A 23,822-nucleotide genomic window follows, 5' to 3' on the forward strand; every position below is an offset into this window, starting at 1 on the left:
CCTCTTATTAAGTTGATCAAATTAACGACCTAGGTACACGTGCAAGACTTGTAAACTGAGATGGAGGGAGTATTATTTTGACGGGGAGAAAGCAACACATATAAGACAGGGCCTATGACGTAATCCACGGCATGTAGATGTAGAACGTACTGCTTGCTATAGTCTGTGGGTTTATATTTTCTAAAATAGTACAAATTTTTAAATTGGGTATTGCTAGTACATACTTATGTCACTATATATCAAACCGAAGCTTTTTGTCTCCATTATTTCCTGTTGTCGTCGTAGTAGTGCGCATGTGCGTTTACTGACCAGCAAGTGATTGACCGCAAGTCAAGGTCGTTGATGTGGAAAGCAAAGCACCACTTGGCAAAGCTGGAGCCTCCTATATCAACAGCTCTCAGTTAGGGATCTCTCCACTAATCCACAAAAATATTACACCGGAAGGACCACTTGGAAGCTGGAGCCTATCAGAAACGACCCTTCCCACCATATTAAGATGGATGAATGGATAGATAAGATATCAGCCCAAAGCCAAAGCATGCACTTGCATCTCTGTCCTAAACATACATGGCCTCACTTGGATTTCCATCCATATCCATACCCATTCTCTTCTTGATCACCCTGCTGTCCACTGTACCCACATCTTCTTCTCCTGGTCCAAGCAAGAGCAATGGCAGCGACACTGATCTTGCTGCCCTGCTTGCTTTCAAAACACAGCTCTCCGACCCTCTCCGCATCCTTGCCAGCAACTGGACCACCAGCACGAATTTCTGTCACTGGGTTGGTGTCACATGCAGTCCGCGCCGGCAGCGGGTCACCGCTTTGAAACTGCCAGGCTCCCCCCTCCATGGATCAATCACTCCTCACCTTGGTAACCTCTCTTTCCTCTCCTATCTCAATCTCAACAATACAAATCTCACGGGCTCCATCCCCGATGATTTAGGACTACTTCGTCGTCTTAAATATCTACATCTCGGATTCAATGGCCTATCAGGTAGCATCCCAACCACCATAGGAAACCTCACAAAGCTTCGTGTTCTTTCCTTGCAAGGTAACCATCTATCTGGTTCAATCCCGGTAGAACTGCAGAACCTACAGAGTCTTGGCTACTTCCTTATCTTCAGGAATTACCTGAGCGGCTCAATACCCACCTATCTATTTAATAATACCCCTCTGATAACTCACTTGAACATTGGCAACAACAGCCTGTCAGGACATATTCCATCTTGTATTGGCTCCTTACCAATGCTCGAGTCCCTTGTCCTTCAAGCGAATCGTTTCAGCGGCCCAGTACCTCCATCAATATTCAACAATTCTAGATTAACTGAAATCTGGCTTGAACTGAACTACAACTTAGTTGGTCCAATCCCTAACAACGAAAGTTTTAGTCTGCCAGCGTTGCAAAAGATCAGCCTGGGCGGCAACAGATTCACCGGTGAGATTCCATTGGGGCTCTCCTCTTGTCTCTACCTCCAAACTATCTCCCTCGATGGGAGTTTCTTTGAGGGTGTTGTGCCAACGTGGCTAGGTAAGCTTTCTCATCTCAGTTTCCTTTCCTTGGGTTGGAATCACCTTGTTGGTCCAATTCCTCTTGCACTTAGCAACCTCACTCAGCTAGGTTTACTAGCCCTGCAAGGCTGTAAGCTGTCGGGCTCCATTCCGGAAGAATTTGGACAGCTGGACCAACTCACTGTGTTGGATGTCTCATACAATAAACTAGTAGGACCCATTCCTGCTTCTCTTGGTAACCTCTCTGAATTAGCATACCTCCTCTTAAACAAAAATATGTTCCTTGGACCGGTACCAGGAACAATTGGTAGTATCAACTCTATGCTTCATATTGACATTTCAGAGAACCGCCTAGTGGGGGGTCTTAGCTTCTTATCCAGTTTTTCTAAGTTTAGAAAGCTCCAGTTTATTCAAATCTCTTCAAATAATTTCACCGGTGGCATTCCTAACTATGTGGGGAACCTGTCGAGCCAGCTGCAGATTTTCGCTGCATCTAAGAACAATTTTGTTGGTGAACTTCCGGCTATGATTTCAAACCTAACAGGTCTTGAATGGCTAGATTTTTCAGAGAATCAGCTGGATAGCAAGATTCCAGAATCCATTGTGATGATGGAGAATCTCCAGTGGCTTGTCCTGCATGGAAATCGCTTGTTTGGGTCCATCCCACCTCAGATTGCCATGCTCAAGAATATAGGAAATCTGTTCCTTTCCAACAATAAATTGTCTGGTTCAATACCGGAGGGGATTGGTAACCTGACCAAGTTAGAATACCTGATACTGTCTGCCAACCAGTTATCATCAATTATCCCATCAAGTCTATTTGATCTTGACAATCTCCTCCAGCTAGATGTGTCTCAAAACTTCTTGACTGGCACATTACTGGTTGATATGGGCTCTTTGAAGCAAATTTATAGCATGGACCTCTCTGCCAACCTCTTGGTTGGTAGCATCCCATATTCGGTTGGACAACTCCAAACGATAGCCTACTTGAACCTATCACACAATTCATTTGATGATTCACTTCCAGAATCTTTCAGCAAGTTAACCAGCTTGCAAAGTTTGGACCTATCACATAACAGTCTCTCTGGTACAATACCAAAGTACCTAGCAAATTTCACCATCCTGACCAGCTTGAACCTGTCTTTCAACAAGCTACAAGGTCAAGTACCAGAAGGTGGTGTCTTTTCAAATATTAGTCAACAATCCTTGATGGGGAATTCTGAGCTTTGTGGTGCTTCACGTTTAGGATTTCCAATGTGCCCAAGTAACTCTAAAAGAACTAATAATGGCCGCATGCTGAAGATTTTGCTCCCTACTATCATCATAGCAATTGGACTTGTAGCTTTCTGCATATATGTAACAACCAGAAAGAAGATTAAGAAGCAGCAAGGGATGTCAGGTTCTCCCGGTATGGTTGACATGCCCACCCATCACCTGGTCTCGTACCATGAGCTTGTTAGAGCAACTGATGATTTTAGTGAGAGCAACCTACTAGGGTCTGGAAGTTTTGGAAAAGTTTTCAAGGGCCAGCTAAGCAATGGTTTGATTGTTGCAATAAAAGTTCTAGACATGCAGCTAGAACAAGCGATGAGAAGCTTTGATACAGAGTGTGGTGTACTACGGATGGCACGACACCGCAATCTAATGAGGATACTCAATACCTGCTCCAACTTGGAGTTTAGGGCACTGGTGCTTCAATATATGCCCAATGGCAGCTTAGAGATGCTTCTACACAACTCTCAAGGTACAACACAATTGGGATTCAGTGAGAGACTAGGCATCATGCTTGATGTGTCATTGGCAATGGAGTATCTTCACCATGAACACTACGATGTGGTCTTGCACTGTGACTTGAAGCCTAGCAATGTGTTGTTCGATGAAGACATGACAGCACATGTGGCAGATTTTGGCATTGCAAGGTTGTTACTAGGTGATAACAGCTCTACAATCACTGCGAGCATGCCTGGAACTATTGGCTACATGGCACCAGGTACTCTTTACTATCTAGCAATTTTCTTGCTCAATCTACTTCCAATTGAACCACTGAGTAATTAAGTTAATCGGGCATGCCTTAATTTCAGAGTATGGGGCTCAGGGAAAAGCTTCACGAAAAAGTGATGTATTCAGCTTTGGAATCATGCTCTTTGAAGTCTTCACTAGAAAGAGACCCACAGATGCGTTTTTTGTCGGAGATATAAGCCTGAGGCAGTGGGTTGTTGAGGCGTTTCCTGCAGAACTTTTCCGTGTTGTGGATGATCAGCTACTACAAGGGTCTTTTAGCTGCAGCACGGAAGGCTTTCTTGTGCCGATATTTGAGTTGGGTTTGTCCTGCACTAGCGACTCTCCTGACCAAAGGATGACAATGAGCGATGTGGTTGTGAAGCTGAAGAAGATCCAAGTGGCCTACAATAAATCAATAGCGGCCGCACGGAATGAAGCCAGTCATTGACCAACATTGCTTAGTTCGTCCTGCTATATATCAGAATAAAGGGCGAAAACCATGCAGCCGAATTCAAGATGTCAAAAAGCTATGATGCAGCTATTAAGATATGCCACAGGAATAGACTAGAACCTTCTAGATCCTATCCCGTACATGGTTTGGTTGAGATAAACCTTAACCGTCTTCCATGTAATCCCTAGTATTCCCTATGTATCAAGTATTCAAGTCCAATAACCTCTGGATGTGATTTCCTGCTTGTATGCTATTACGGGATATGCACCGCAATATAAATACATTGTACGCGGCGTCCTGTGGGGCGTGAGACGCTTCCTGAAATCCTACATGGTATTAAAGCATAGGTTCTTCCTCTTCCATCTAGCGATCACTACCCCGATCTGTACCCACGGCCACCACATCAACTGCCACCGGGGCTGCCCTTGGAGAAACTGACCAGAGGAAATCACCTCATGTGGAGGGACTAGATCATGCCACTAACCGGCACTGACGCCGCGTCGTCGAAGACGGTGTCACAAACAAAAGAAGACGAAGGGCCAGGTACCCAACCTCCTCTACGCTGCTCAGCTAACGCATGACCAGCAGGTGCTTTGCTGGGTGCTGACCTCCCTCTCCAAAGAGGTGATCATGCAAGCCATGCGCAAGGAGAGCGCCCCGGCGGCCTGGACTGTTATCAAAACCATGTTTGCATCCTAAGCACGCTCTCCGATTACAAACTTGAGTCACCATCGCCAATACAGAAAAGGGTAGCGTGTCCTTTAATAAGATTAGAACCCATGTGCGCTATGGGCGCACGACGCAGCATCTAGTGTATTAAAAAACAGTGAATATATGTCGCTTCTCCTAACCTCTTCACCAAGCGGTGTTTTTCTAATGGATGGAAAATGAGCTCACCAAATGGAGGGGTGGCCGCATAAGCTACAAACTCATCGTATGGGTGAGCTCATATTTCCTGTGAAAACTAGCAATTTCACAGGCAAAAGTGCGATGGGTCGGGTACCAAGTGAGAAATAACAACTTTTAACACATAAAACCTTCCAGTTCCAGTCACTTTCAACCAAAGCAGCAAATATCTGCCTAATTGATGGCGCGTATGAACCACTACACACAGCAGCAACCTCAGCTTCAGCTACATCAAGTTGGATCTTGAAAACGTGGAAAAGAAACTTAACAAAACAAACCATCACAGAAACAATCAGCCAGGAGCACTGAACGTCCTACAGAAAGGAAACTAAGAACACCACCACAGCTTTAAAAATCGGGGTTCAGGAGTGAGAACTTACATAATTCTGTGTCGACATGCGCGAGGTGACAGAGATGCTGGAAGATGGGGCCAATGGCCTGCAAATGCCATCTAGGCCATTCTTCTGCGAGCAGGGGCATGCCCATGTAGATGATACCTACCATCTTGCCATCCTAGCTGACTGCAATTTCAGAGGATTAGAAGTTCAAAATGGATTAGTCAAGGCCACACCTGAAAACCCAAAGCAGAGCATTGTTGCTGTAGATGATCTCTACTAAAATTAAATTGCAAGTCTATAGTTATTTCTTTTGTATTTGTATTTATTAGCATTTTTTCTCTCAGATTTTTGTTTGGTCGGCCCACGCTAATTTTGGCGACCAAATGAATCAGAACAACAATGATACATATGAGCTGGTTAATCAAACCCTGAATAAACCGGTAGTAGTATTTATAGACCTTTCTCCCCCAGGCTACATACTACTATCACACTCAAAAACTAAAAACAGGCAAAGTGTTTATCGAACAAGCTACCTGCTTGAGCTGAGCATTGAGCAAACTGTTTATGTACGCCATCGGATGGGAAGCAGTTGTCAATGAACACGACCTCATCGTTATACCAGAGAGGCATGATCTCCTTCTCGTCCTGTACTATCTGTTAGAGTCAGACCATCCGATGGAGCCGCCCGGTGTATTCCAATTTACTTTACATGGTATCAAGCCACATCGTTCCTCTCCTGTCAAGACTCGATCTCAAAACCAAATCGCCGCCGTCGCCGCTTCCCACAGCCTCCTTCTTCTCTGCCACCATGAACGCTGACAACCTCAAGAAGCTTGAAGAGGAGCTCAAGCAACGCGAGTCCATCATCAAAACTCGTGAGGAAGAACTCCAACGTCTTGCTGAGGAGCGCGGCAAGACAGTCCTCGCATCCACCCCTGCACCTGTTCCTGCACCGTCCTCCTATGCTGCTTCAATCAAGACATATGTTCCCATCACTCTTGATCTTCAGGATTACAACTACGCCAAGTGGAGTGAGCTTTTTCTCGTGGTCCTCGGGCGCTACGGCCTCTCCAGCCACGTCGTCGGTGCCGCCGACGCCACCCCCTCCGACACGTCGCCTACCTCGGATTGGGGACGCGATGACTACACGGTGCTCTCCTGGATCTACGGCTCGATCTCCATTGAGCTCTTCGGCATCATCATGGCTCCCGGCTCCACGGCGCGGCAAGTCTGGGACTCCATTGCCAACCTCTTCCATGACAATAAGAAAAGCCGCGCCTTAGCCCTCGATGCCGAGTTCCGCAACACTCCACAAGGGGACATGTCTGTTCATGACTACTGCGCCAAACTCAAGTCTCTTGCCGACGCTCTTAGTGATGTCGGCCAAAATATCACCGACGAGACGCTCGTCCTCACGGTGCTCCGCGGCCTCAACAAACAATTCAGTCATCTTCGGTCTTTTCTACCGTTCCAGGTGCCATTCTCATCCTTCCTGCAGACACGTTCCGCTGTCGTCCTCGAGGAGACGCAGAAAAAGACGGACGCCAAGAACGCGGCGGCAACCGCACTCTGGGCAAGCGGCAACAGCATCCTCCCTCATGCTGGCGGGGAGCGTGCTCCTTCTTCTGGCCGCGGCACTGGCTACAACAACAGCGACTCACGCAACGCCGCCTCACACTCCACCACGCCCTACCCCAACCTTGGCCGCGGCAGTGGAAACGGCGGACGCCGCGGACGTGGAGGCGGCCGCGGATGAGGACGCGACAATCCTTGGATGTTCAACCCATGGACCGGCCTCCCGACTCGGGCTCAACAACAACAACAACATCCTCCCTCTGCACCGTGGCAGCCCCGCTGGAGTGCTCTCAGCGCCGGCGTCCTTGGTCCTCACCCCGGTGCAGCTCCTTTATAGGCGTACACTGCATATGGTCAGCAACACACCAACAACGGTGGCATGATGCCGTCACCATCTACAAGCTATCCAGGAGGTCACCAGCAACTTGATCCAGCCTTGCTGAACGCACTTCAGAACATGCAGCTTCCTGGCAATCAAGAGTGGTACATGGACTCTGGAGCATCATCCCATATGGCATCCGATCATGGTATTCTCTCCTCCTCCCAACCCTCCTCTGCTCACACCGTCACTGTTGGTAACGGTGCCTCCCTTCCCATCTCTCACATCGGCACACACACCCTGCCCTCTCTTTCGAAACCTTTATATCTTAACAATGTTCATGTCGTTCCACATATCATCAAAAATCTTCTTTCCGTTCGCAAACTTACCACTGATAATTTTGTTTTGATAGAATTTGACCCTTGGTTTTTTTTTTGTGAAGGCACTTCCCACCAGGATCGAGATTCTTCGATGCAATAGCTCCGGACCACTCTACCCAGTATGCCGTCCCACACCCGCCAAAGTGTTGAAAATATGAGCAATTTACCAAATGATTTTATTAACAGAAATACTAGATAAAGCATGACTAATATAGCCGCGATAAAGCAAGTCATGCAATCTGACGGAGAGAAACTAAATAGCATCTGCATATATAAACTTGAACTGAACACATCTAGGACAGACACTAGATCATGTTGCATATATGAAGTAGAACCTAACATATGTAGGGCAAACACTAAAGCAAAGAACTGTAGTAGGACTTCTATCAGAAATAGGAAGAACACGTACGGGACAGCAGCAGCAGAAGCACTGGACTTGGGGGCGACATCCTCGCCAGCCATGTTGTCGATGAGGTTGTCGACGTCGGGGAAGAAGTCGTCGTCGGAGTCCGTGATGAAGAGGTCAGTAGTCGCACGGAGCGCTCCCCCAAAAAGCTTATCACCCTTCTCCCGTACAGGACTCAAAAGGTGTGGTTTCGGAGGCCTACTGTCCTGACCTGCGGTGCACGACGCAAGCCGGGATGGGGAAGAGCGTAGCAGCAGCGCAGTGCTCATGAACTTTGTGGCAAGAGAAAGAGGATCTTTTGGTGTGTCTCTCTGGACAGGAGCGACCTCTCTTATATAGGCACAGGAGAAGGACGCGAACAGGCTGCGGCGGGAGGTGAAGCAACGGAGGGAGACGAAGCCGTTCTTATACCCGTCGTGCGTGACAAAAATTTAGACATCGGCTCGGCTCATTCCCGCAACCCGCGGCGCGGCGCGGCGCGGCGTGCCGAGGCGGGCGGCGGAGGAGGAGCGCGCGTGGATGTCCCTCTTATTCTCATGCTCATACATGTGGGGAAAGAACCTCCCTTATAAAGAGGTCGAACTCCCTCTAAACTAGCAATATGGGACTAAAGTTTTGTTCCACCTCTTGCCTTGCACGAATAAGCTGCGTGGGCCTCTAGGATTTATTAGGAATTTCTAAAATTGCTATTAGGCTAGGTCCAAAATTGACAAAATTCCAGCACGAAGCACATGTCATCACCACCACCCTCGACCTTTGGCATCGCCGACTTGGACACCACGGTCATCACACCATGAAGCGTCTTCAAAGTTCTCGCCATATCTCCTACAATAAAGTCATGCCGTCCATTTGTCATGCTTGTCAGCTTGGGCGACATGTTAGATTACCATTTTATCCATCTGTTTCTTATACTAGCAAACCTTTTGCATTATTACACTGTGATCTTTGGACTTCTCCCGTACCCACTACGTATGGCTTTGCCTATTATCTTATAATTGTCGATGATTTCAGTCATTATTTTTGGACTTTCCCACTGCGCAAGAAATCTGATGTCTATGCAACACTTCTCACCTTTCATGCTTACGCTCGCACTCAATTTAATTTATCTATTTTAGCTTTCCAATGCGACAATGGACGAGAGTTTGACAATACAAAAATAGATACTTTCTGTGCCTCTCACGGTATTCTTCTTCGCATCTCCTGTCCATACATCTCTCAACAAAACGGCAAGGCTGAACGAGCTATTCGCACCACCAATAATGTCATACGTACCCTTCTGGTTTAAGATTCTCTCCCCCCATCCTTTCGGGCCGAAGCACTACACACTGCCACCTTTCTTATAAACAATAGACCGACCTCGTCTACCAAATTTCTCACACCGTATGAAACTCTTCTTGGTTCATCACCCCCATATGACTCACTTCGTGTGTTTGGTTGCCTCTGTTACCCTAACACTGCATCCACCTCTCCCAACAAACTATCCCCACGCTCCACAAAATGCATCTTTCTTGGGTACCCGACACGCCATAGAGGTTATCGGTGTCTTGATTTAACCACACGACGGATCATCATCTCTCGTCATGTGGTTTTTGACGAGTCCTCCTTCCCTTATGCACCCACCCCAATTCCTAATCCACCACGTTGTACCGAAATTTTCGACCCACCTGAACCAATCCATCCGCTTGTTCCCCCTGCCATGCACACATCCCCTCCACCCGCGCCCGCTATGCATGCGCCCAACACCCGGCCACCAACGCCTCCTTCTTCTGGCTCGTCTTCGACCCCGCCTACTAGCACCCCGCTCGCTTCTCCACCACCGGGATCTTCCTCCACTCACGGGGTGCAGCCTAGCCCACCTGTGCAGACCACCCCACCTGGCTCGCCATCCCCTAACCCCATACCAGCGCCCGCTCCACTACATCGTACACGCTCCACTACTGGCCGGCTTCCTCCACCCATCGACCACCTTAACCTCTCTGCTATTGCTTCTTCTCCACTCCCACACAACTATCTTATGGCATTACGCGATCCCAACTGGCGTCAAGCCATGCAAGAAGAGTTAAAACATGGACTCTTGTTCCTGCTCCTCCCGGTGCAAATGTTGTGAGTGGTAAATGGATCTTTCGCCATAAATATCATGCCGACGGCTCTCTCGCTCGTCACAAGGATCGTTGGATAGTCCGTGGTTTTACGCAACAACCAGCTATTGACTTTGATGAAACCTTCAGTCCTGTTGTTAAACCTGCCACTATTCGCATTGTTCTCTCTCTTGCTATCTCTCAATCTTGGCCCATACACCAGCTTGATGTAAAAAATGCCTTCCTCCATGGTCGTCTTGATGAAGTTGTCTATAGTCAACAACCCTCTGGCTTTGTTGATCCACGTCACCCTACTTATGTGTGTCGTCTTCTTAAATCTTTATATGGTTTAAAACAAGCTCCCCGCGCATGGTTTCAGCGGTTTGCCACCTTTGCGCGCTCCATTGGGTTCGTTGAATCCAAATCCGATGCCTCTCTTTTCATTTTTCATCAGGGCACCAACTTAGCATATCTCCTTCTTTATGTCGATGACATCATTCTTACTGCCTCCACCCCATCTACTCTTGCTACTATCACACATGCCATGGCACGTGAATTTGCTATGAAGGATCTTGGCCCCCTACATCACTTCCTTGGCATTTCTGTCACACGTACTTCTAGTAGCCTCCACCTCTCTCAACGAAACTACATTCTTCACATCTTGAATCGTGCAGGCATGCGTGATTGTCATCCCGTCCCTACACCTATTGGTACCAAAGCAAAACTCTCCTCCACATCCGGGTCCCCCGTTTCTGATCCTTCTCAGTATCGTAGCTTAGCCGGCGCACTACAATATGCTACACTCACTCGTCCTGACATTGCTTACGCCGTGCAGCAAGTATGTCTCCATATGCACGATCCACGAGAACCCCATTTCTCTCTCATAAAATGCATTCTCCGCTATCTCCATGGCACTCTCGACCTTGGTCTTTCTCTGCATCACACTTCTTCTCACTCTCTCATTGCCTACTCGGATGCCGACTGGGCTGGTTGCCCGGACACACGACGCTCTACGTCTGGGTTTTGCATGTACCTCAGTGATAATCTCATTTCTTGGTTCGCTCGACGACAGACGACCGTCTCCCGCTCTAGTGCCGAGGCAGAGTACAGGGCAGTAGTTGAGGCTGTTTCAGAGTCATGTTGGGTTCGGCAGCTCCTATAGGAACTTCGACGGCCGATCTCGACTGCCACCATTGTCTACTATGATAATGTCAGTGCCGTCTACTTGTCTGCCAACCCCGTTCAGCATCGACAGACCAAGCATATTGAGCTGGATATTCACTTAGTTCGGGAGAAGGTTGCCCTTGGAGACGTGCGCGTTTTACATGTACCCTCGTCCTCGCAGTTCGCGGACATTTTCACGAAGGGTTTGCCTACTACTCTTTTTCAAGAGTTTTCACGAAGGAGCCGCCCGGTGTATTCCAATTTACACTATCTCCCAACTCTCCCATCGCTAGATCCTCACCTGCAGCACCGACGGTACAACTCAGACGCTGCCCCTGTTTTGAACCACGCTGGCGGCCGTGGCTGCGCCCTCTTGGAAAGCGGGTGGTTACACGGGGTAAGGATGTCGTTAACACGGCGACAGAAGAGAAAACAGGACGCGGCTGTAGTGGTGGTGGTTGCCATAGGAGGATGGAAAGACACGTATATGAGCGGAGATGGGTAGGGGAGTGCTGGCCGCCGCGGGGATAGATGAGCAAGGCCGTCGCGAGGCGGCGATAGACTGGAGAACAACAGACACATCACACGTCGGACGTTGGTAGGAGCAGCTGGCCCCACCTACCAGCCACACCAAATCGGCAAGTGCCCTCAGCGTGCGTTGGCCTGTTTAGCCACGCATAAACTTGTAGGAGATACCAGAACATAAAAATAGCATTGCCACTGTCACAGTACAGGTATACAAACAGGAGCTTTGCCACTGTAAATTATACAGAAATTCATGGAAAAAATGGGCAAAAGCTAAAACAGTAAAGCATGATGCAAAACTGATGGCGCAAAAACCACATTAGCTCAAAATTGTAGATCGCGTCTAACTAGACAGTTATACAGGTTTCTGATGCAAGGGAAGCAAACATGGAGGGACAGCAGCTGTACCAACAAGACGAAGAAGATGCACTCCTTCATGGACAGCCCATATTTTGTTCGTTTTCCGGAAATGCAAAACACCATTTTTGTTGTTATGTACCTAACTGCTTGCTAATACAGGTTGGAGCATTCTCATTTACATGGCTATTAAAATCACAGATAACGCACAAGGTAAGAGAAAATCAATCACAAGACCGAAAAAACAAATATCTATCAACTACAGATATGGTTACTGAATACTTGCTCATGTATACCAAACAAAATTTATTTAAGGGTGCACTTGTGAAACTGTTGTTTTTTGTTTCTAGAGGAACATTATTCCACTAGTAGAAAAATGGTCAAATGTGAGACACATTAGTCCCGGTTTGTAACAGAACCGGCACTAATGTGACCATTAGTGTCGGTTCCAACAGCTAGGCGGTCGGAGATCTATAGTACCGGTTCATTCCACGAACCGGTACTAAAGAGGCTGTGGCCTCACCGTCATCTTTAGTGCCAGTTCGTGCGGTACTAAAGAGGTTGTGGCAGGCTGTTTTTAGTCTCACCTCGCACCCCTAAGAAGGTTTTTACCACCTTAAATATGTTACTTCTCAAACTATCACAAGCACTTGGTCTTCATTGAACTCTATGTGTAGAATTTATGGCCGCAATATGAGTCTTCGCTGGTTTACAAACCGTTGAGGACTCATAATTACAATTCAGATTATACGCAAAAAAACATTGATGATCAAAGTATTTTTGATGTATTTCTCGGTAAAGAAATATAAGATCATGATCTAAATGCTCTTATATTTTCTTTACAGAGGGGTATATTTTTACATGTTTACACATAGCATTTAGATCAATGTATTTTTGATGTATATTTTTACATGTTTACACAATTTGTTTCGAAGTATTAGAGTTTCGAACGAAAACGCATCTGTTAGAAACAAAGGCATTTCATTTAGTCCCGGTTCTAAGGCTGGGGCCCCACGAGCACCTTTAGTACCGGTTCGAAGGCTGGGGCCCCACGAGCACCTTTAGTAACGGTTCGTGGCATGAACCGGTAATAGAGTTTTTTAGTTGATTCTTTCTGCGGCTGTTCTTTAGTCCCGAGGCACTCGCGGCGGTTTATAAGCCCTGAGTGCAGAGACGATGATGGAGAGGTGCAATGCTCACCTGCACGTTGCTTAACTTCACGCCTGGAGGAAGTGGTGTAGACTGCACGGAGCTATAAGGGTTTCGGACGAAAACTACACATAGCTCCGTGCAGTCTACACTGTTTCCTCCAGGCCTGAAGCTAAGCAACGTGCAGGTTAGCATTGCGCCGTTTTTACGTTCCGTATGCACCATTCAAAGCGACGTAATCAATTTTCAACATTTTCTGACATCATTTGCTTAGAGAGCTAAATGACCGTGAAATTGAAAATCACTACAAAATGAACTCTGAAAATGTTGAAAGTTGGCATGGTATCATCATTTCACCCACATAGCATGTGCAAAAAAGTAGAGAGGGTTACGACAAATACTAGATGCACTTCGTGTACAAACTGGACAATCTCTTTCGGAGTATCAGAGTTTCGGACGACAACTCATCTGTTACACGGACACTTTACTTTTTTAAACTTATTTGAACTCCAGACTTTTTTGCGTTCCGTATGCACCATTCAAAGCGACGTCATCAACTTTCAACACTTTCTGACATCATTTGCTATTTTTCAGTCATTTACTGATTTGTTTAGAGAGCTGAATGACCGTGAAATTGACAATCACTACAAAATGAACCCTGAAAATGTTGAAACTTGGCATGGTATCATAATTTCACCCACATAGCATGCGCAGAAAAGTAGAGAGGGTTACGGCAGAAACTGGATGCACTTCGTGTACAAACTGGACAATCTCTTTCGAAGCATCAAGGTTTCGGACGAGAACTCATCTGTTACACGGGCACTTCATTTTTTTTAACTTATTTGAACTCCAGAGTTTTTTTGCTATTTTTCAGTCATTTACCGATTTGTTTAGAGGGCTAAATTACCGTGAAATTGAAAATCACTACAAAATTTAAACTATTCAAATTTGAAAACTACTGGCACTAACAGAAATTTTGTAATTTTTTGTACCTAAAGCAAAAATATTCACAAAGAAACTAAATACAGCAAAAAACTAGTCCGAAATAAATAAAAGAAAATACTATATAAAAAAATATTTGCGCGCTACCCTGTGGGCCTGCTCGGCCTTGGGCGTGGATATGCAGGCCCAAAAGGCCAGGCAGGCTCACAGGGCAGCGCGGCAAAGTTAAGCCCAGAAGCCTACTTTAGAGAGGAGCTCGAAGAAGCAGCCGCGACTGGGTTTATAAACTAGTGCGGCTGCCCTTCGCTCGGCGAGGTGGGACTAAACTTTGCGCACCGCAGCGCGCCCCTTTAGTACCGGTTCGTGGCTACAACCGGTACTAAAGGCCACCCTTTAGTACTGATTGGAGCCGCGAACCGGTACTAAAGGGGGCCGCTTCCCGCCGCTTGGCCTGGCCAAAATTGGCCTTTAGTACCGGTTGGTGGGTCCAACCACTACTAGAGGCCCCTCCTATATATATATAGCACTTGCGAAAAATTCAGTTTCATCTCCTCATATCTCCAACCTCTTCGCGACATTTCCGCCGCTCCCGTCCTGCGCCGTCGCCCATCGCTGTCTCGCCCTCGCCGCCCCCGCCGCTCGCCGTCACCCCCGCCGCTTGCCGCCGCCCCCGCCGCCCGTCGCGGTCGTCCCCGTTGTCGCCGTCTCGCGCCGCCGCCCGTCGTCGCCGTCCCCGTCGTCGCCGTCTCACCCCCACCGCCCGTACGCCGCCGCCCCGTACACCACCGCCCCCGCTCGTACACACACACACACACACACACAAACACGTACACGCGCACGCACACACACACATTTTTTTTTTACTTATTTTCTGTTTTCTGTTTTTTAGATTAATGCATGTCAAATTGTTAATTAGATGATCGAATTAGATGAATTACCTAGATAAGAATGTTAGATTAATGTCGAATGTTAGATGAATTAGATAGAAAAATTAAATATTAATGTCAATTGTTAGATGAATTAGCTAGATATTAATTAGTGTTAATTAGATGAATTAGTTTTTTATACTTTTACTTAAAGATGAATTAGATATATTAATGTTAGATGAATTAGTAAGTGCTTAGTTGAATTAGTAAGAAAATTAATTAGTGCTTAGTTGAATTAGCAAGTGTTTAGTTGAATTAGTAAGAAAATTAATAGAACTAGTTTATTTTTAGTAAGTAAATTTAGGTATATGAGATTTGAACTAGTTGAATTAATAGAACTAGTTTATTTTTAGTAAATGCTTAGTTGAACTAGTTGAATTAATAGAACTAGTTTATTTTTAGTAAGAAAATTTAGGTATATGAGATTTGATGATCTAATTAAAATATTATTATATAGAACTAGCTGCTTTATATATTTTAGTAAGAAAATTAATAGAACTAGTTTATTTTTAGTAAATGCTTAGTTGAATTAGTTGAATTAATAAAATTGGTTTATTTTTAGTAAGAAAATTTAGGTATCTGAGATTTGATGATCTAATTAAAATATTACTATATAGAACTAGCGACTTTATTTTAGTAAGAAAATTAATAGAACTAGTTTATTTTTAGTAAATGCTTAGTTGAATTAGTTGAATTAATAGAACTAGTTTATTTAGGTAAATTAATAGAACTATAAGTGTTTAATGTTTCACCTATATGAACATAGGAAATGTTGTCAGACGACGAAAAAGATTTCATTATGTGCGAATACTGTGAAGACCAGCGCGGCCTGTGCGACAAAAATTTCCTTGTTGATGATAGGCGCTTCAGCATCAAGCTGGATGAGACCTTCGAAGTGGATACAGTAAGTCACAACGACAAGTCTTTTTCGTAATTAAGCGTGACTTATGCTTCATTTGCTTGAACTTATAATTTTAAATTTTCACTATTCTACTAGCGCATCCTCTGCCATGCAAGAATTTTTGTCTTGGATAAGATAGGTTTCAGTGCTATGGAAACTATGGAGGTAAGAGTTTACTTGAAGACCGAGCTTGGTTATACTTTCAATGTCAAATTATACAATGCAGACACATACACCTATTTTGAATGCAAAACTTGGCGAGCGCTATGCAAGGCTTATGCATTTGAGCCTGATATGGTTATCACCTTTAATATTCGTCCGGAAGATGATATTGAAGGTAATAGAGACATCTGGGTCAACGTGCAGACGCCTCCAGTTCTACCATTATGTGAGTTTCTCAACCATATTTATGTCTTTGATATTGTTTATTCAAAAATAGTTGACAACTAATTTCTATTGACAGCTTATTTCCATTCAAGCAAACATGTCCGGCGCTTGATAGACAGGACCGTCCACTGTCCCGGGGCTGAACTAAACTGCGAGGAGATAAGTCATTATGTTTCATGGCTTGAGGATCTTGATGTTGTCAAGAGAAATTATTTTCCTGAATTTGAAAACCTTAGTACTCAATACGTGCGACCAATAGTGATCGTATTGAACTACGGTCACATCTATTTAGGAAAGATGGTAAGATTTTTACTATTTGTCCTCAGTGCATCTTTTGCATACATTATTTTTCAAGCTAAACTTCCATTGCTAAGTATATTACTATATGATGTTCTTCAACAGGGACTCCCGATGGCAGTTGTGCCTCAGTGGATCGAGACTAAAGGTCGCATGTCAATGGTTAGGTTACGGCCAAGACATCCTACATTGCACATGAGTGCATTCAGGATTTCTAAAAGCGAGGAATGCTTAATAGTGAAAGATTGGAGCAAATTTATTAACGATCGCAGAGAAGTACTAGGTGGCAACAATCAGAAGCGTAGCCCACGATTAGGAGATAGGTTCATCTGCATGCTCCAATATGATGAATCAGGAGAGCTATACATGTTCTATGCTATTTTACCTGAGAGAGAGCAGCAGGAGTGATTAGCTAGTTCATGCTCTTAGTACTTGTCCTCTCATGTCCGTGTTCTTCGTCCTGAACTTAATCTCAAAGAGTGATTTGCTTTTGTGGTGTTATGAACGCTTATAATATCATGACCATGTTGAACTCGATGATATCTTTGCTTCTCATACAAGTGAATGTTTCTTCTTTAAGCTAGTGTTGGTGATGATATGATGCAACAATTTTTATATTAATATGATAATGATGATGAGTTATTATATCATTTATGAAAGAAACTGCAGATTAGTTTCAATTGGATGGATCCTAGCTAAGTGATCAAGTATATGCCATATCCATATTACCTTGATGACCTATATCCATATTACCTTGATCACCTAAGTGATCAAGTAATATGGATATGGCATATACTTGATCACTTAGCTAGGATCCACATGCATCGAGTCGAAACTAATCTGCGGTACTTTCACTTAATGATTTAATAACTCATTATAATGTAAAACAATCACTAAATTAAATTGAAAACACAAAACTAAAAGAAAAATAAAAATAAAACCAACCCCACCCCCAAACATTTAGTACCGGTTGGTGTTACCAACCGGTACTAATGGTCTACCCGCACCCGGGCCTGGCTCGTGCCACGTGGTGGCACTTTAGAGCCGGTTCGTGCCGAACCGGTACTAAAGGGGGGCCTTTAGTCCCCACCCTTTAGTGCCGGTTATGGAACCGGCACTAAAGGCCCTTACGAACCGGCGCTAAAGCCCGATTCTGCACTAGTGTTCAGGTTCTCGTTCAACATAAACATGGCTGAGAGTCAAATCAACACTACATTCAGCTATAATCAAACAACAGCAAAAAACAACAGGGAAGAGATCATGACTGCAAGCTGCAAAAAAACATAAGAAACTAACCAGACAACATATTATCTTGTTTTTTCATGCAAGCCTGATCTCAGGTGTCCATTTCTTATTCATTTAGGGCGCCCCTAGTGGACTTGGCGGTGCTCCTTTCTCAAACCAGAACAACTCTGAATGTTAAGGAAAATAAGGGAAGACCACCTGAGCGACAATGCAGCTCCGACTCTGACCGAGAACTAAGAAGAACAAAACTAGGAGAAATCTGGCGCCAAGTAAGATCGCCTAAGAGGACACTTGCAGCCAGTCATCGTATACCACAGGGCCCCGCCACCGCAGCTTCGACTCCACACCAACAAACAAACCGAGGCAATACCGCGGACACGCCGGACAAGAGCCGACTACCGCAACCATTGTCGCGTCGCCGACATCACTCCCACCATCATCGTTCCCACACAAGCGTGGCCGTCACAGAGATCCTCTCGGGGCCGCTGCCCCGACACCCACCGCTCCGTCGCGCCCAGCGCACTCCACCGGCACCACCTTCCGGGGACGCCGCCCCGACATACCACCGCTCCCCTCAAGTAGCAACGTCGCATAGCCCACGCTGAACAGGGCAACCGCTCGTTGAGCACGAACGTCGCCCCACATTCGGGGCCGCTGCCCCGACATAAAGTCAGACCAACCCCTCTGGGGCGCATCGACCGAGCTGACACCCCAGTCGCCCAAGCGGGACAAGGATGCCACCCAACCAATGTCGAGATAGAGCCCACCTCATAGATCTGCCACTCGCATTGTTCCCGAGATCGCCATCTCGGCGCACAATTAGAAACCACCCGGAGCCGCTGCCCTGACATCCACTGTCCCCGCCGACGAAGAGATCCGTGCAAACCGTAGTATGCTGACTCTCCAAGGCAATGCCTCAAAGAAGGAAACGACGTAGCCGCCGTCATCCCCCGCCTCGACCATCCGAAGCTAGAGATTTCTCTTGGAGAGTCGTCTAATGGAGCTCCACGGCAACACCTTCAAGAAGGGGAACGACACCATGGCCATGGCGCCGCTGTTGCCGACACCGACCCAAAGTCAGTGCTGGACTTTTGCCCGGAGCTCCTCCACACCTCAGAATCCGAGCAGATCCGAAGCACTGCACAGCACACAATCCCCCAGTCGACATCCACCGGCTCCACCTCGTGGCGCAGCAGCCACCACACCTCAAAAACGTGCGGGACCTGCCAGATCCGCGGCCTCCGGCAACTTGCGCGGCCACGCCTGGCCGCCTGTCGTGGCCACCACGTGCCGCCTCGCGCCTGCACAGCCACAACCGAGCTGCAGGTGCAGCTCACCTCCGCCGCACGCCAGATCGTGACCCGAGCAGGAACACCGCCAAGCTCCGGGGCCGCCGCCCCGGCATTCGGTCGCCGCGAGCACCGACCGCCGCCCCCAGCCGCAGTTGCCAGCCTCGAGTGGCCTTGAAGGCGACCCTGGCACGCGAGGCAAGGCACAGAGGACCGCGCCCTGCTCCTAGCCCCGCACCACCGACGCACACGCATCAGCCGCCGCCGCTTGAGATCCGTCGATATTCGTCGAGGCGCGCGCGAGAGAAGACAACCCCGCCGCCGCCGACGCTGTGCGGGCTTTGCCCGCGGCGCCCTGTGGCGGCGGCGAGGTGGGGGAGGAAGCGGGAGGGAGCTGACCGCAGTGGCGCGCATGGTCCGACCGAGCCGTTCCTGTGAGAGCGATGCGGGGCAGAGTCCTCAAGGCCATATTATTTTGATCATCAAGAAAATAGCCATGAAAATGACAAAGGTGATAACAGGGAAATTCATTTCGACTGGGAATGTCATGTTCTTCTATTTTTATTTTATTTCTACAAAAGTCATGTTATGCCAATCGTGAATGTCCAGTATCATCAAGAAATAAATTGCTGCCAAATAACTGTCCTTTGACATGTATGGGCTATTGCAAATCAGTGGGCTTTCCCCTTCAGTATGAGGGCAAGAAATTGAGTTGGAATTTGAGTCAATGTAATGTGATAGCTTTGTACTGTACCATGTCTAAAGATTAGAACTTACCCCTTCGTGAGGAAGGGTAGGATGCGAAATCCAGATGGGCGCGGCGTAGCGCGGCGCGCGGCGTTGCTGTACGCCCGTACGTAGGCAGTCTACGCCGCGTGAGGAGGAGGGCCGGCCCACGCGTACTTAACCTAACCATGGCCGCCCGCTCGCATTAATCTGGCGCAGATTACGATAAGACCATTTACGCCGGCACTATGGCAAGTCAAATCGCCGGCGCAGTGACCAGTCCAATCGGCGCCCGACCAGTCCAATCGCCGGCGTCGGTCTGCACGCGGCGCCGATTCACACGCCACCGCCTGCGCTCGCCGACCGCTCGCCTACACACGCCACCGCTTTGACTGCCTGCACACGCTGCCCCCTCGCCTGCCGGCATTAATCGCTGGCACCCACCCCGCCCCTGCAAACGCCTTATAAAAGTCGCGCCCTCCCGCCGTTGCTCGCACCACTCTTGCCTCCCCCTCGCCTTCTCCCTCTGTCGCCGGCCTCGCCTCCCGCGCCTTCCTCTCCCTCTCGCCAGCGATGGCTCGCCCCAACCTGGCGCTGGAGGAGGCGGAGGAGCTCGCCCACTTCGCCATCCCCACCGTGCCCGACGTGCGCCTGCCTGCCAGGTGGCGGCTGAGCGTCGATGGCGTGCCGGTGGCGCCGGTGCCCGAGGTCGGCACCCACCTCTTCGCCCGCGCCGTTGGCCTCTATCGGGCGCGCCTGTCGCCGGAGAAGATCGAGGACCTGCAGTACGCCCCCAACCACCCCGGGTGGGCGGACCGGCTCGCCGACGACCACGAGCGGTGCCTCCACACCAGCGCCGGCCAGTGCCCGCCCGTGAAGCACAACCGCGCACGGCGGCACCAGCTCTGGGACGGGCGCACTCGTACCGCGCGCAGGCGGCCGCTGGTGCCGTGCCCGCCCCGACGAGCTACGGCTAGACTCTCTTCCGTCGCGGCGAGGTGCGCTCCACCCGTGCCCGCGTTGACTACGGCGCGCGTGCCTCGTGCCGGCACAGGCGGCGACCGCGGCTTTGTCCACCTCGGCGGCGGCGATCGCGGCACTATGGCGAGGAACGGCGCTGGGTCCAGTCGCGCCCCTCCGCCCGAGCCGGAGGAGCAGCCAGAACCGGCGTTGTTGGAGGAGTACAGGCGGCTGGCGGCGGAGCCGGCGACCCGGACGACATGTCGGGTTACCTGACAGCGATCCGATAATCGGAGAGCGTGACGCAGCCGCCCTCGCTGGTCCAGGAGTACATGCAGGTCGCCCCGGTCGCTGTCCACCCGGAGGGCCCGCCGAACTTCCCCGGCTACCACGCCGCGGTGGCGGACTCGATGGCTGCGCTGGCGACGCCCGTGGTGCGCCTCGACGACAACAACAGCAACAACGATAGCGATGACGTTGACGGGCTCTACGACGAGGCAGACTTCGGCGGCGTCGAAGACGAGTAGTTTAGTTTAGTTTCGAAATGTCGTTTAGTTATGTTTAATTATTTTCGTAATGTCGTTTAGTTAAGTTTAATTTCAAGTATTATGTAAAATATTTCTGAAAACTAGAATGAAATATCGAGTGTTTGAATGGATGTTGTTATAAAATTGTTTAAATTGTTTGACCGTTATTTAAATTGTCTTATTTTAAATAATAATTGTAAAGTTGAAATGCACAAATTTTGGCCGTCTCAGTGTCATCCATTGGTGCAATGACTAAATCAGTTGGGTCATTTAATTCTACTGATTCGAATCAACAGAAACAACCCTTGCAACACCATCAGGGCCCTCTTCCGCATCACCCCCCTCAGATAATACTGTCACTTCATCTGTACACATGGTCATTATCTTCCTCTCTGAAGCCCAATCATCATCTACCATATGTGAAGCTAACTTTGAAGGCACATATCCAACCTTAGAATCTGATTTCAGATCAACAAGCTCTGCATGAAACATAGTCTGTTTGGTTGTCCAGCCATCTTGCGATCGATTTCATCAACCATCTATTCACCATCCTCAATTCTCACATACTCTCCTTTCCAATTATCAAACCGTAACAATGCTACCTCTTGCTCTGGACCCCAAAAAATGCTCTCCCCAATTTTTTCACCACATTCTTCACGGCCTTCTCTTCCATGCTTTGTAGTTCTTGTAGATCAATCTCTCCGAAATCAATTTCCCACTTCACAATTGTATCTCTCTCTATGTCCCGCATGCTACCATCACCTAGATTCGCCTTAGAAGGAAGGAATTCCACAGTGAATTCGAACGTCCGAGCACCATCCCCCCTGTTTGTCAATGGCGGGGCAGTGTGACACTAGTAGAAAAAGGGTCATCTGTCCCGGTTGGTGAGGGCCTTTTGTCCCGGTTTTTGAACCGGGACTAAAAGGTCGTTACTAATGCCCTAGCCCTTTAGTCCCGGTTCTTACACGAACCGGGACAGATGGGCCTCCACGTGGCCGGTGCGGAGAGCCCAGGCAGGAGGGCCTTTGGTCCCGGTTGGTGGCACCAACCGGGACCAATAGGCATCCATGCGTCAGCATTTCAGTGGCTGGGGTTTTTGTTTTTTTCTGAAAGGGGGGTGGATTTGGGGGTTTTGTATGGTTAATTAAGGTGTTTCATATATTGTGTTAGGTAGCTAATTAATTAATAGAGAGAACTGTCCTCTCTTATCTCCGTGCTTGGTCGACGCTACGTACTATACCTATAGAGAGGCCCTCCACACGCTAGCTAGTAAGAAAATGAAGGAAACCATTAAGTACAGAAGTTCGTCATGCATACCGAGAGAAGTGATCGACCTCTCCTTCTCCGAGAGATTTGTCGAACAACAAGTTTTCGTACTATCCGACGCTACTGGCTACATACATATACAATATGTAAGATCTCTTACAATCCCCTAGCATTTGAACTCAACTTCCACATGGTATTCTCCGGCTTTATTGATGACATGGTCAAGAAAGAATCCCGCCAATTCCTCTTGAATTGCTTTCATGCGATCTTGTGGTAGGAGTTCATTCCGCATCTCCCACGTCTAATTTGAAGAAGGGGGTTAATACATATATATGAATGAAACTCAACAGAAATGATGGTGTAATAAAATGAAATTGTGAATATTATTTCTTACGCACTTCATATTGTCTTTTAGAGTAGCCCCGCTTATCTTTGCAAGTCGCGTTGTAGATGAACTCGCACACGTAGTATCCACAGTAATCATTCCCTTGTTCCTGCCACAAGCACTTTACGAGAAATAGAGGTCAATCAAACTGATAATGAAGCATTATAAATGGCATTGATGAAAGTAGCTAGAATGAACGGGAGATGCGCGCAACTAGCTGGCTAGTAGTACTTACTTTCGGGTATGTATATCGCAGCTCCTTCGGCAGTCCCGGAGCTTCTGTGGTGAACTGTTTCCAAACCCTGCAAGACAAAGAAAATAATTATTACTTGAGATATCAAGAAATGAACAAAAAGTTGCCGATATGGTGCGATAATGATCGATTGAACTTACTTGTTGAGAATTTTTGTCATGTCCGCATAGGTCTCGGGATCTTTTCGTCTCGAGTCTAAGACGGTTACTACTCCCAGCTCAAGCTTAATCTCCAGGAGAATATAGTGGAAGCTGCGCACGCATGCATAAATCATCAATTACATTACTATAACCTCGCTCGAGTAATAAGGGAAACCGAATATGCACCCGAAAGAGTATTAAATCTTTGTTTTGATTTATTACTAATGATTTGAGCAAGTTGGCCTCGGCCTCTTCGGCGTTCTTTTTAACCTAAAAATCATCTATGAGATTTGTGTTAATGAACCCAATATCATACATTTCTGCTTTTCTGCACTCGACGATCTTCAATCTGCATAATATAGTGAGGATAATTATAAATACATGCAATGAAAGAACTGAGCTATATATAGAGACTTAATG

At 47.4% G+C, this 23,822-nt stretch overlaps 1 protein-coding gene across 1 annotated transcript; it reads left to right on the top strand.

The window, feature by feature from the left end:
- The first annotated feature begins 487 nt into the window (after positions 1-487).
- LOC109738571 (uncharacterized) lies at positions 488-4,260 on the top strand. The gene is made up of 2 exons (XM_045234540.2): positions 488-3,499; positions 3,591-4,260. The coding sequence occupies exons 1-2, from the start codon at positions 568-570 to the stop codon at positions 3,956-3,958; spliced, it is 3,300 nt and encodes a 1,099-aa protein (XP_045090475.1). The 5' UTR covers positions 488-567; the 3' UTR covers positions 3,959-4,260.
- Positions 4,261-23,822: the final 19,562 nt, after the last annotated feature.

This window comes from Aegilops tauschii, chromosome 3 (assembly GCF_002575655.3).
Source record: "Aegilops tauschii subsp. strangulata cultivar AL8/78 chromosome 3, Aet v6.0, whole genome shotgun sequence".
In the NCBI taxonomy this organism is placed as follows: Eukaryota; Viridiplantae; Streptophyta; class Magnoliopsida; order Poales; family Poaceae; genus Aegilops; species Aegilops tauschii.